The sequence below is a fragment of the Triturus cristatus genome, chromosome 6, assembly GCF_964204655.1.
Source record: "Triturus cristatus chromosome 6, aTriCri1.1, whole genome shotgun sequence".
In the NCBI taxonomy this organism is placed as follows: domain Eukaryota; kingdom Metazoa; phylum Chordata; class Amphibia; order Caudata; family Salamandridae; genus Triturus; species Triturus cristatus.
In genome coordinates, this window is record NC_140589.1 from 669,810,038 (window position 1) to 669,825,355 (window position 15,318).

General features: G+C 40.9%; 1 protein-coding gene across 2 annotated transcripts in view; it reads left to right on the forward strand.

Moving 5' to 3' along the window:
- RRAGD (Ras related GTP binding D) overlaps positions 1-15,318 on the forward strand; it is a 268,714-nt gene that overhangs the window by 226,485 nt on the left and 26,911 nt on the right. For both annotated transcript variants that reach the window (XM_085611168.1, XM_085611167.1), the window contains exons 4-5: positions 5,478-5,592; positions 11,562-11,704. In XM_085611168.1, the coding sequence (XP_085467294.1) occupies positions 5,478-5,592; positions 11,562-11,704 (258 nt within the window). The remainder of the gene's footprint in view (positions 1-5,477; positions 5,593-11,561; positions 11,705-15,318) is intronic.

Genomic DNA, 15,318 nt, shown 5'->3' on the forward strand with positions numbered 1-15,318 from the left:
TCCCAATAAATGCCCAGGGTTTCCAGGGCGCTGGGAATGGTATGTAGGAAGTTGGCCAGAAAGAGCAATTTGTCATCTGTGTACAGGGAGATAATATCCTCCAAATCTGGGCTCCGCTGAAGTCCCCTTAACTGTGCGCCCACTTGCACCCAGCACACCAGGAGTTTCAAGGTCAGAGCAAACACTAGGGGAGAGAGCGGGCACCCCTGCATTATCTCCAGTCCCAGGGTGAATTCTCGTGAGATTCAGCCATTGTCCCGCACTCTTGCTAGTGGCTTTGTGCATAGGAGACCGCTCAGGATGTGAATTTCGTGCCAAACCCCATCTTAATTAATATGACACATAAGAAGTGCCATTCTACATAGTCGAAGGCCTTCTCTGGATCCAAAGACACCAGGACTACGGGTTCCCCAAAGGCCCGCTGCCTAGCCAGGTATCTGAAAAGTCACCATAGATTATGGCGGGTGGAGCACACAGGCATAAATCCCAACTGGTCAGGTCTGATCAATTTATCATTCACTTGCTGGAGGTGATTAGCAAGTTTTTTGGCTAGTATTTTAACCTCTGTATTCAGTAGTGTATTGGCCTGTAAGAGGCACACTGCTATGGGAGCCTGCGCTCTTTCTGTATAAGGACTATGGCCACCTGTCTAAGGTTGTAGAGTAAATATTCCTTCCCTTGGCCTCAAACAACATTTTGCGGATAGGGCCACTCACCAGTCTCCCTGTGGATCTCTAGCATTCCAGGGGAAAGCCTTTCGGCCCGAGCACCCTCTTTCTTTTTAACTGGTGGATTGCCTCAGTGAGGTATTTCTAAAACACTGATTTCCCCATCAAGCTCCCATGTATATTCTCGGTGGAGTGTCGCGGTGGGTGGGTTTTCGGATGAGATCCTGTATTCCTGTGTCCCCTGCCTCCCCAGCTTTGGGGCTATTTGCTTTGGCTAAGTGTGTGGCAAACGCCCAGCAATATCCTTCCTGGTCTGTTCCAACGCTCTGCCATCCTCCACGATCTGTATAATCCAGCATCTCCCTTCCACATGCCTCACTAACCACGCTATCAGTTTACCCGCTTTATTTCCAGTGTCATACAGCTAATGGTGTTGGACCTTGAAGAGAGCCCTCACCTCATCTTCTACCTGGCCCGTGTATTCCTCCATAGGGAGGGATATGCAATGCAGCAGATCAGACTGCGGCTGCTACGTGTACGTGTACTCCCCCTTCGTCTCCTCTAGTTTAGCCCCTTAATCCACTATTTTTGTTTGCACATGCTGTCTTACAACCCCGGACACATTTTCAAAGCATAACATTTAGTGAGAGTGACTACGTTTTCTTGCTTTTTTGGGGCCTTATGAAATCAATGTTAGCTAAGTACAACTTCTCCTTGCTCCGATAAGACAAATTATTGCACTTTAAATCTTGGAGACATTTCTAAGTGCAGCAGCTCCCACTCTCACTGTAAGGCTCTGACATGACTTATTTTTAATGACAACTTACCTATTACAAAAGCAAGATTTACAAACGGTGCAAAGAGACACTTACTTTGCATTTGATAATACCATCTCCTTTAAAGATAAACTATGTATCCTAATTAAACGTTTCAAATATTGACAGGCCAAGAAGAGGAGTATTATGTTTTGTAAAATTAATTCATATTAAATCCACAAGACAACATAAACACAGAATAAAGGCCTAATTACAACTCTGAACAAAAGATAGGCAGCATCATTGTAAAAACACCCCAACTCCGAAAAGAGTATTACAGGAATGTTAGTTGGTTTCGAAAGGCTTTCACCACCTCCCACTTATGTCACAAAGGTGATCACAGAGATGCTGCCAGGAATGCAAGAGCAACAAACCAGTGCGAAACACTTGCAGGTAGAGATTCGGCTCATAACATACACAACACCCCCATGAGACGTCTTGATTCGTGCGATATAGTCTTTGTATTTGCATCCAACCAATGCCCTGCACGCTGCCCAAAGATAGCTATGTTCAAACCAACAGGCTCTTTTGAAGAAGGCAACCTGCGTTTCTTCAATGAGCAATTCATTGAAAGGACGGCTGGCTAAACATGGGAAGAGTGGAGGCTGAAAACATCTCACAATGCACCCCTCTGTTCCATATTGGTGTGTAAATACTATGATACTGTAATTACGAGACTGAAGTTCACCAGTGTCCCAAGGCAGTGTAGAGTGATAGGTCAACTTTGAGGAATAGTTTACATTTTCTGTAATATAATCTGTGCTTGCCAAACCTCAAGACCAGATACATATGAGCACAAAAACACTCACGTGGAAAGGAGAGGTGGTAACCGGACCTGTCAATAAGAGGTCAGGGAAGCTGTAAGGGGAATAATCTAACTGCTGAACACACTCTCAGTGCAGGAGCTTTCTGAACAACGTTCGTGCTGCGATAATGTGCAAAGCAGGAAGCCTGCAGCCGTGTGCTTGCTCTTCCAGAGAATGCAGTGTGTTTGTAAACATGAGCCCCATGCACCAGCCCAGCTGCTGTTAACCTAGTCCCCGATTTCATAGCAGACATCAGAAGTTGTCGATTGGTAAATATAAGAAAAGAGGCGCAAAAGGGCTGGTTTTAAACGCCCCTGTCTAGGTCTGACATACGACGAAAAATGGCATTCTTGGTAATATAAAATAAATAGTATATGGATCCATCCCCAAAAATGGTATATGTGCCTGTGCATGCATTCAGGGGAGAGAGTAACTGTGGGTCTGTCAGGAGCACACGCGGACTGCACCCATGCCCGTTGAGACCTATATGCATTCAGTTATTCAGAATTCCCCCAAACACACAAAAAACATGCTCCCAGCTAACACATGCCCAGATGTGCGCCCCCCCCGTATTCCTAGATCCTGATACAATAATGAAATTACACTCGCACGCATTTAATGCTGCACACGTACAACACGCGTTGTTGTGTTTAGATACAGCAATTGGATTAAGTTAAGCAATAAAGGGTGTTCGATACTGCAAACAAAGCTTCCGTGAGCTGATATTGTAGGGCATGGAGTTCCTGGCCCCTCTGCACACCTATACCCATCTGGTACTTTAATAATGAGTATGTCCGAGTTAAACCACATGTATGCCCTCTAATAAATTGTTGAGCAACTGCTGTAGAAGAGAGACGCCCTTTTCGAGAAATGTAATGCAAAAGGGACACCAAAACTATTTTCCTTGTGGTCTCCTTGGCAGCCAAGTGAGGGACTGAGATTTTCAAGCAGATAGCTTAATTGTGCAGGATGGGACTGATTTAGTCCTGTTTCACTGGGGCTTGTATTTGTCACTAAACACAAACCGCATCATGGGAATGGAGTCTGCTGTCTATGCTTGTTTCCTCCTGACTGGGAATTCTGGGACACATAGCTGTGTGTTTCCACAAATAGGTTTCTACTTTCGAAACAAAACAGTACTTTTGTTGCAAAATTGTCACATTTCACTTTATACCTTGAGCGTGCTGATCGATATCTATGCAGGCCGATACAAACACAGAAAGAAACAGTTGCAGTGGAAACACATTGTCTGTCTGGCTGGTCTGGAGGAGGCCACCAGCCTAATGGATGTGTTGCCATGACCCTCCTTCCAGCCTCGGAGCCTTCTCAATTGTTAACAACTGGGAGTGGTTCAAAATAGGTTTTTCTAGAACAGAGGGGGTTTTCGAATCCTTCCCGAAATCTCATTCAAAAGCTCCTGAATCAAAGTGAAACAAGCTTTGGCAAAGACAATAGGTGTGTACTCGCATTGCCGGAGCAATTGTTTTAAGTAGAGCCTAGAAGACAGCACAAGCTGTCTGGGTGCAAAATACCTATTATGAGCTTACAGGGGCTTACATCCAACCCTTTGCTTGCTATTGGTTGGCTTTATTGTTACTCTCAGTTGCTTGCTTCTTATTTGATGGTTATCCTTATCGGTCTTATTTGTCCATCCCCTGGAACATACCCTCTTCAGCATCCTGCTGACTTTCCTACTACGTTTTTCTTTTTCGCTCCGCACTTGTTCAGAGTGCATGTGTTTTACAGCTGTCTCCCTCTTGTGTTTCTCTCCCCACTAAATACCTGGCCCAATGCTTTGTGTTTGGTTCCTCCCTCATGATTTTCTCTCGCTCCTGTGTGCTTCTTACCCTGGACTGTGTGTTGCTGTCTCCCTTATTCGCTTCTGCTCCCTTGCCCCAGTGTTGTTCTCTCACTTGTGTGCCCCTGACAACTCTCCATTGCTTCCTCAACCAGCCCCTTCATTCCCTTCACCCCTGTTCTCTTTTTAAATCTATATTTTTTGAAGGCCCAGGCAGCAAATTGCTGCTGGTCTTTCACAATAGTACTTTTGTGCACTTAGAATTTCATTTTATTTTATTTTTTATTTTTTTTTAGATAAAAGAAAATGGTGCATAACCAATAACAGCTGTGGCATTGTGTCTTTTAAATCCATTACAGCATTGGTAAAAAGTATTGCTGTGTATGGACAGTGTTCAGCATTGCCAAAAAGCATTGGCAAAGCCACTAAGTCCCAAAGGTGAGGCTTTTTGGGTTTGCCAGTGCTTGTTTTACCAAAGCCAGTATGTCCCAAAGGTGAGGCTTTTTGGGTTTGCCAGTGCTTGTTTTACCAAACATATGCCACAACAAGAAAAAAAAACAAGAACCCCTCCTAAATGTTGGCACGATATGCTTACAGTAACGTTGCATCTAAAAACCATTAACTGTTTTTTTTTTGTTTTTTTTTACTAGTGATGTTTTTGGGCACTCAGATTATAGGCAGCTACATTGTCACTCAAAGATTTTATAACATCAATGTTGAAATGGAGACCACAAGTAAAGCACCTTCTAAAAGGGCACCTGAAGTGCAGACAAAATTAATAGGTACATTTTTTAAAAGATCATTGACAAAATAAAATTGAAAAAGGACACTTTGAAAGAGCTTTGTCACTGTAGAGAAAGGAACTATTTTTAAACAGATGTGCACAAAGTACACCGGTTTTGTGCAGTCCCTCGAAGTGATGAAAGCCGTATGCTTTGTTTAGCGAAATCAGAATGTAAATGACAATTCAACAGACAAACGGGTGAAGCCTGCTGACCAAAATCCCTCCTATATATGTATATTCTGCATGAATTGTTTGGCAAAATATTGTCTGGCGAGACAGCTAATGCTTCCTCACTAGCTAGCCTTAAAAAGTAGACGGTTTGCTGAGCGAAATTACCCCTGAAGTGATGTTGCTTTTGTCTGGTGCCCTTACATGTACCTTGTATGATTACAGACTGCTATGTGGTCGTGCCTGCTGTAACCGCTGCGGATTTAATGTTAATGAAAAGTTTATTAAAAAAAAAAAGAACAAAAAACAAAAAATTAGAGGGTTTGCAGGAAATATGCTTGTTAAAATCGTCATTCTACGAAGTAGACTTCAAAAATACATTTTTCATTTTCAAATGGAAAGAACATGCTCATGGTTCATTTCGTTTTCTATTTTTAGTTTTTATCTTACAAGCATATATGACCACTCAATCTTCGAAGCATTTAGCAAGGTGGTTCAGAAGCTCATCCCCCAGCTGCCGACTCTAGAGAATCTACTGAACATCTTTATCTCGGTAAGCAATTGCCTCCAACCACTGGTGAGTTAAGAGATGCTGCAAAATTTGTTAGATACAGTTCTGGGTACCACAATTTTCAAAGCTGCAAATGTAGTAAATAATAAGTGATCTGCACATAAAAACATTCTGGTACCTGATTTTAGTGTTATAGGCATGGTTCACCGTTGCTCCTGAACACAAGGATGTACCTTTCGTATTTCTTAAATAGACGTAGGTGCTCATATCAACTAGGAGGATTATGATGCTATATCAATGCCCTATTCCTGGTAGACAAATCACATGGACATCATAAGTGCTTCAATGTTTTATTTAGATTAAGCAAGGTACGCCCATGATCATTCATATTCATCTATGAGGCACAGATGTTTCCAAGGTACCCATTGGATCATTTCCTTAAGCTCCAAGGCTTTTTATACAATGCCAACGTCCCACCTAGTCATTTTCAAATGGCATAAACTACTGATGTAACCCTTGAAGGTATACCCCTGGACTACAATGCATGCATTTGGCGAACACTGTTCCTTCATAGTTCTAAAGATCAATTTTTTGTTTTGTTTTGTAAACTATTTTCACATTGAGGAGAAAGAGGAACAGGTTCTTCACCTCTTGTTGTAGGCTGTTCTAGAATCCGCCACTCAGAATTGTTCTGCTTTCCATTTCATGTTTTGTAAAATATTGAAAGCCGCAGGACCTGACGGTCTCATTGCATTATAGAAGCAAAGATCCTTTTCACACAGTAATAGCGTTTACTCTGATATAACACTATTGTTTTAAAAAACATGAGGCATTAAGGGTTTACTTTCAAGTGTTCCAGGCGAGGGACTGTTAATTCCACACTAATGAAGATGGCGATGCCAAGTGTCCTTTTAAATTGGGGTAGAATCAACTTGTATTTTGAGTTGAAACCTCAGAAATTATTAATTACTAGAGGAATTGGCAGTTCTGGCTCATTCACTGGTAATTCCCCATTCTTATTGGCATGCCCCTCCTCCCAGAGATTTTGGCTGCTTTCAGCAACTGGAGTATTCGAGAAAATACTTATGGGCCGGTGGTAACGCCACAACAAAATAAAATTTCAGATGGTAAGGTTGGTTTTTTAATGTAGCTGGTAGGGAGATCGAGCATCTGGGCTCCTGCACTGTACAGGAATTATCCACCCTTTTTTTGTATCTGGCCTTTTCTTGAGTTCATGGGGTAGTCAGTCTTGCTGGGCAGTATCCTGTTTGGTTACTGTCGTTTCCCACTCTTATCGCAGGGCAACATTATGGGTGCTGTTCAGCTGGATAGACAATTTTCATACGTGACTTTCTCAAGCTACGAACTACTGTAGACGAGGAGTCATGGCTTACTCGGGGAGGTTGTAGGAATTTAAAATCTCAGCTATAGTATGAAGAGTAAATACCTAAGTAAGCTAATGCTGTTTTTCTCTAAGAATAATATAGCTTTTAATTACAGGTATGTATAAAGATCAATTAATAATAACACAAACACGAAACCACTAGAATGTGAGAGTATGTTCTGTGGCTGAAATACGACAACAAACAATTAATAATAATGGCATTTGTAGAGCGCACGGCTGCTGCCGGAGGAGCGTCCGGTGTTACCAAACGGGGTCTGCCCAGGAAAGAGTAGACTGCTGGGTCTGTTTTAGGCACTGAACAAATGTGGTTTTAAACCATTTCTGAAGATCCTTTCTGACGAAGCGAACCATAAACTAGATGACAATGAGTTCTACAGTTTTGCCATCAAGAAGGTAAAAGATCTTCCGCCCAGCCTAGCTCAACTGATCCTCGGAATGCAGAGGAGCCTCTGTGAGTTATACCTGAGAGATTGACTGTCTATAAGCCTTGAGTCTACATCTCAGGTACAGAAGTCCTTTATTCTCAAAGTCTCTGTAGGCAAAAATAAGAGCCTTAAAGCTGATGCGGCTGGCCACAGGGAGCTAGTGCAGCTGGCAGACAGATTGCTGCATCGGGACCTTGAGAATGAGGCACTGCAGCATTTTGAATTATCTGTAGCCGATGAACAAGGTATGCTGGCAGTCCCAAATAAAGGCTGTTAGCATAGTCCAGTTTGGCGGTGACAAGGGAATGAGTGTTGTAGCGCTGGCGTGTTGGGCCTTTTTAATTTTATAATTTGTCTATCTTATTCTTCTAATTTTACTTTGTGCTACCTGTTAAATCTCTTTGGTCCTCCGATGGATCTTGTACTGTGCTGAAAGGGACTAGAATATTCGGAGGATGAGCAATTATCAAATGAGGACCAGGAATAGGATAATTGCTAACATATTATCTTATACATTTATCACTCAAAATCCCACTTATTTAATTCTGATAGAAACAAGTCAAATGAGTTTACCTACCAGTAAATAAGGAGTCAGAATCATCAGCAGAGTTAGTTTAAAACTAACATTTTAAAATGACATACGAACTTCAAAATGAAAGGCATAAAATCCTAAATTTTAACTAAACCAAGTTCTTTAATAAAACATTAGCAAACTCTGCAAGATCCTAGTATATAGGGATTGCTCTTCCTCAGCCAAAGGAAACTAGTAACTTAAAGTAAAAATTGTCAGCAGGAAAAATCAGTTGTCCCTCATACAAACCCTTACATGAGTTCAGTGAGTTTCAAATGACCAGTTTCAGTTCATTCAGACAGAACATTTGTCTCTGTCCAACACTGCAGCGTTAATGCCACAGTCAAATGACGCAAGCCCTTTCAGCTGAAGAGGTTAAACTATGCTAGCATACTAACCGGCAGAAGATTGCAGTATTACATCACAGTTTGCATTGTTCCTGGAAGTCCAAATTGTCAGTCTCTGTGCCACAAGATGGTTAAGCAAGCCTCTCTAAAGCAAAGGGGTTCTCTCGTTCAGTTCCAAAGTTTGAGCACTTATACTTTGTTTAGTTTCGGAGTGACACCCCATAGCATCACCAAGAATATCGAACCACTCTGTCCAATTGGTCACCTTCAATAGGATGAGATGATGTAGTAAGCAAAACGTATACAAATCCGGAAGAATTAAGTAATACATAATGTGTAATTTCCTTAGAATCATTGTAGGTTTAGTCATATAAACAATGTGGCACTCAGAAAAAAAACGGGTTTATGCTTTCATCCTATGTCTGCTAGTTTCTCAAGCATCTGTTCTATCATGTAACAGTTTTTGTTTCCAGTTCGGTCATACTGTGCTACAAATGTCAAAGGAAGTAATTGAAAGCTAGAACCCAAGTGGTAGCTTTACGAACATTTCCCATAGGCTTCAGACTATTCAGTTAATAAATTCAAGTTTGGAAAAAGAAGCAAGCTTTGATGCCTACATGAAATACAACTCATGCACGATGAAATTGCGCTAAAATATGAATCTCTCATTGCATAGCATAATGTATTAATGTAATTTCTATAATATTGCAATTATTTAATGTAAATATGGGATATTCATAAAATTTTGAAAATGCCACTGTCACTTACATATATTTTTTGTAAGTTTCTCTTGCGCATCATATGTTATTAAAGAATACATGTTTAAAAGCACAACAGTTAGAAGGATTTACGAAATGCTATTTTGCTAAACTCGTGTAGCACTTACTTTTCTTTTGTCATTTTCAGTGCACACGTTACACAATTTAATGCACTATTTATCTCTAATACGTGAAATATTTTAATTCTCACATATACATTTCTTAGTTTCTGTAATTATCACATTGGTTATTCACATGATCACATCATTAAAGTGTTAAAATTCACATCTATTTATTAAAAATCAATGTAACAAACTAATTCTAACATTCTGTATGCTTTTACGATGCAGTATCTAAATTCAAACTACGTTTTGTCATTTCTAGAAACGTGGAGCTTAACACATGTTTTGTCATTCTTCTTGTAATGTAGTGTCACAAAATTGTTTTTCTTTGCAATGTCGTAAATTAATAAGAGGAAAAACCTCTGCTCTATCAGTAGCATCCTTCTCAAAGATTTTAGTGTGTCGAAACAACTGTCTGAGACGGCCTTGACCTGTGGTTCGAATGACGGAGCAGAATCAAATTTGATTTCCAGATTTCTAACACAGGATGAAGGGGAAGGGGCAGCCCCAACTCAGACAGCCACCAGTGTTCTACCAGCTTGGCCAAGGGTTCGAGAGATAGATATTAAAAAAGTGTGGGGCTCAGGACAGAGCCCTGTGGAACCCCATGCTTGAGAGGTCTAGGGTCAGGGAGAAAGGTCGGAAGAAACACTGCCTGCGATCTATCCTCCAAATATGAAGCGATCCAGGCCAACGTCTTCCCCCTGAATTCCAATCATGTCTGTTCAGCAGAATGCGGTGCGAAACAGTATCAAAAGCAGATGATAGGTCTGAAAGAAAGATCATAGCTGATGCACCCCTGTCTAGGTTAAGCTTGATGAATTCGGAGACCACCAGAAGTGCAGTCTCAATGCTGTAGCCTGGCCAAAATCCAGACTACGTATCATGCAGGAGGTTATTGGATTCCAAAAACGATAAATCTGTTAATTGACAGCCTTTTCCAACATCATGGCCACTGCAGGGAGAAGGGAGATATATCTAGAATTGCAGAGTAATTTAGGGTTAGCATTGGGCTTTTTTAGCAGCAGAGTAAGAAGGGCCTATTTCCATCTCAACGGAACAGTAGTAGAGTCCAAGGAAGCATTCAGTATTTTGCTGAGGACTGGGTTAACAATGGACAAGACTGCTCTTTAGAGTTAGGCACTACATTTTGTCTCACATGAGGAGGAGTTTAGAAGCAGGGGGCTACACACCTAACTCTGCTCTATCGTTACCAGAATATGTTCCAAAAGCAGCCATGCCCTGAGATGTGTGTGGCCTATATGATTCCATAGACACACCAGTTAAAAAGAGACAGTAGGTGTTTATGATTTACATTCATATATTTATATCAACATGACATTATGCTTAAAAAAAGACTATTGTAAAAACTGATCGTGGGATCCTCTTAAATGATTTTCAACAACAAAGATTTCATGCAGTGTCCCATTGCTTGCAGATCAAAATGTAGGTTAAATACAATTGAGCCCATGCTTCTCTGAGCAAGGAAGAGAAGACAGGATTTGCAACCTTTTGGCACTTTGTGTTCTTCATTGTGGTCTTTGTACAAAAGTTACTAATTTTACAATGGGGCCACACATTGTTTTCGTGAGTGTCTTCCAAGACTGGACAGTTTCATATGAGATCTAAATTCAGAGTTTATTAGTCTCCCTTATGAGAGATTTCATCCAAAAGTACAAAGCACCAAGGGATTCTAACATCTTCTGTACATGTTCTCTCATGGACTACCCCGTACCTTGAAGCCATTTTCAGGCCGTACATGACTATGTTCACCTCAACAGTAAGCAAGGAACGCTTCTTGAAACCTAATAGCTGAAGTGGGCTGACTCAAAGGACACTCTCTCTGTACTACTTCTCACATGTACCTTTTCAAAGTATTACTAACATGAGGTCACCCACGCTTGAAAAGTCCCGAAGTAGTTGCATGGGTACACCAGCAGCACCTAAGGCTGCTAAAAAGGAGGGCATTGATATGTTTAAGATGTGCTTAGTGAGAAATTAAAAGTAACTGTTTTGCTTACCTGACGTAGGCCTGCTCAAACGTTTCACATATAGTCTGTCTGCTCTTCCTTCAGAGTAATATCAAGTGAGTCATTGTATGCTGTGTAATGCAAGGCATGCATTACATTTGCAATAACTATATATTTATTCATGCTCCAAAAGTAAGACTGCCATGGCTTCCGGGAGTTCGATGTGTTGAGTCATGTAGTGGAAATGTATGGAAGATGTGAACTGGTGAAATGGGATTATGACAGGGATTTGAGCATATTCTGTTTCTGAGATTTCTTTAAGCGCATTGAAGAAGCCTCTGTTTAAAAAAATAAAATAAAATGGGATCTGCATACTAATAAGGAAAAATAAATAGCTATGTTCTGTGTTACAGAATTCTGGTATCGAGAAAGCATTCCTATTTGATGTCGTCAGCAAGATTTATATTGCGACAGACAGCACTCCTGTGGATATGCAAACGTACGAGCTCTGCTGCGACATGATCGATGTGGTGATTGACATTTCATGCATCTATGGGTGAGTAATGACGCTCCTTAGGAGGGCTTCCGATCAAAGTGTGTGGCACAGTTATAAGAATATAATAGTGACCATAACAAGGAAAACACAATATTACTGTTGATAGAGGTGTGGCCTGCTTAATTTATTTCATTTTAAAAATCAAGGAAATTAGCATGTATCCTATGGCACTGGGATGGTCCAAGTGATTTGCAGAAAGATGAAATCTTATCTTGGTTTATTTTTGTGTCTTGTGGGATGTGCGGAAGAGGGAAAGAGTGTTTTTCAACTTTAATCCTCTGTTTTACAAAAAAATATGATCATTTGTGTGTGTTCCATATGTTGTGTCTATGAAATAATCCAAAATACATAGTTAGAATAAGTTATTTTCTAAACTTAATTCATTGTTGGTGGCATAGCATCAAAGTGGGTCTCACCCACCACAGCTTCTATTTCCACACAGAACATACCACGCTCACACAACACCAACCTATCATCCAAGCTCTATCCTGCAACTGCTCCCAGGCAAGTTACACCAGTGTTGGGCATTGCTGACTCTTTCCTGTTGCCTTACTTTTTCCATGCAAGAACAAAAATTAAAAAAATGTAACCGTCCTGGTATCCATGTGCCTAAATCTAAGGTAATGGACATTTACTTGGATTCCTTCGCTCAGGAGAGGAAGGCCATCTTCCAACTTGATTTTACAGCAAAAGAGATCTCTTCATGTGGTCAAGAAATTTACAGGAAAAATGTGGCATATAAGTCTTGCTAATTAGGCCCTAGTTCACAACCCATGAACCTGCAGTCTCGTGATCCAGCTCAGAACCTACCAATGTATGAGCAAGGACTAAATGTATTATTTAGAATTAATTCATTACTTCATTTATTTTAATGCTTACACTACTAATCTTTTCCCCACAGAGAAAATCCAAAACAAATTAGGTGAAATGGATCGTTTACAGAGCTTTCTAGAAATAAAGGTAATGTGATGGAAGGCATAATGAACTTGAAAACGGGTTCAAATAGAGATTCCATAGAGATGCCTTACTGAGAAAGGTGAAATCCTATCCTACCAATGTGAACAGAATGTTTGTTGGTAAGCCCACAGCCTGGGTGCCCTGTGCTCACTGTGTACACTGGAGGTTGGCACCATCTAGCTTCTTGGGCACTGGATACAGGTTGGTAGAGATGATGTAAGCACTGAGAGCCTGGAATGATGCCAGAGTGGCAGCAACATTCTGTGCACCTAGAAGACGAAGTACCTATGAAAAGGGTCCCATGCAGTTCTTTTAAGAAGGCAATGTTTCTTTACATTGGTGTGTTGTCTTGATTAAACACTGTAGTGTCTATTTCACTCAGCCATTGTTGTTTGTCCACACAGAACATCTTGCCCACATTTCAGAAATAATGAGTCAATTATTAGAAGAGGAAAGAATATAGGAGGAACTCCAAAGAGACCCACAAGTTTAGCACTGAGCACATGAACCAATTCAATTTGGCTAATCTCAAATTTTTGTGGCGCAATACAAGACTATTTTGTTTTCCAAATATTCAGGCTTCAGACCATGCAAACTTTAAAATAAAGTAGGCAAAACAAATTAAAAAGTAATCTTCGTTCAAACTGCTAGTGAATTACTTGAGCATAAAAAAAATCAGCTACGAGTTGAGATATTCACAAGCTAAAAATGACCATGCCAGCCACTTTTTCAACTTCCCGAATCCTTGTCTTGTGATTTGCTGCTAGACTGGCGTACAATACATTTGCATAACCAAGGTGTGAATTCATCAAATAACTGACAGTGCTAAAGCAAATTTCATCTCCTAGAAAGTTACCTTTAATGCTTTGTTTGATAAAATGGCCCATACCTTTCTGAGAACCCATACTAAAAGTTGCACCCAGTAGTGCCCACGTGTTATTTGTACTGAATAGAGACAGAGACACCAAAAATCATAGGGGATTGGCAAGACCATTTTACAGTGCTGTATCGCCATGTGGTTTGGTTCCGCTCGTGGAATCTTGGTCTAACTACCATTCAGCTTTTGGTAAGGATCCATTTACTTGGACATTGTGAATAATTGATTGTCGTGGTGAAATACCAGTTTCTAGTGACTGGGCAAGAATTCCCCAATGCCTGTGCATTGCGTTACCTTAGAAGATCTGGTACAAGGAAGCATTTCAATAAATCTGAAGCAACTCCTTTCTCAAGTGAAAGTTAATGAAAGGAGAAATCAAGAGGGTGTTGGACTCTGTCCAATTAACTTCTTCACGCTGTTACACCCTACGTGCTAGTTTTAAAGTTTTATTAAAGGAATCACTCCTTTCATGTTCACTATCGTGACCCTGAGTGATTTAACTAAATTAACTGAGAGAAACGTCAAATTAACATGAAACTTTCCGTCTTATTTTTAAAATATATAAAGTCACAAGTAAATTATTCTGCACTTTGCTACTTTAGATTCTGCGCAGTTTAGAGTCACTAACAGTTCCCTGGGTTTATTCAGATCCGCTTTCATTTTTGACTGATAGGATCCTTATTGCCTCCATAAACTGTTGACAACTTAACTTTGTGATGATATTTGTATTCTTGTATTTAGGCTCTACAGTTCAGCACATCGATTCTAGCTGTCCTAGCCTGTTATGAAACCAGGAAGCACATTTGGATATACGTCTACTTGTTTAAGCTGTAAAAATTACACTAACAATTTGGTTTTTCAAATGTTTGAATAAAGGCTTGGAAGCATTAGTTATGGAAAGTCTAGCATTAATTAAATTAAGTGTAATCCTGCAGCAAATATTCTTTGGGGTTTACAATAGGAAAACGTAGAGCTGGTTATTATATGGAACAAATCTTTATTAATTTTAAAAAGGCATATCAATGAATGTACACAGCCAATCGCCTACAACCAAAGGGGCCGGTGGCTAGGAAAGGATGCACAGGATATAAATGTACGCAACCCGGAGGCTGGCCGCGCTAATGAACATGCCTGATAAGTAAGAACAAACGAAAACCATCAAAAGGACAGTGCAGGCCCGAAAACAGGAACCCATGCAGGGATACGAAACCCCTCCCACCCTCCCTCCCCCGGAAAAGAAAATTAAAGAGGAAAAAGTGAGGCCCGTACCATGTTCCTTCAGGTGCTAGAAAGTGACCCGACCCCACCCACCAGGCTTGAGCCAAATCCACCCGATACCCCAGATGAGGAACACCCTATTCCTGAGCTTGAGGGAATCAGCTGAAGGACTTGCAAGATTTTGGGTCAAGTGACTTCACGGAGGTCTTTCGATAATAACTCAATGAAAGGAGCCCATAGTTCTGCATATTTCTCGCCTTTCTGGTCTTGCACCAGAGAAAGGCGTTCCATAGCTAGGGTCGTCCAAAGTCTATGGAGCCATGTCATGTGTTCTGGGACGGTAGCAGTGCCCCAGTGTACCAGAATCACTTGACGTGCTGCCAGTAGCGCTAATGCCATCTGCCTTCCTTGCAACAACCACAACGGGAAAGTTATTGGGTTCGAGAGTCCTAGGAGAGTGTAGGCCGGGAAGCGAGGAATCTCAGTCTCAAATGCCGCATCAATATCATTGAGCACCTGCTCCCAGAATCTCTCCAGTCTCAGACAATGCCAGAGAAGATGT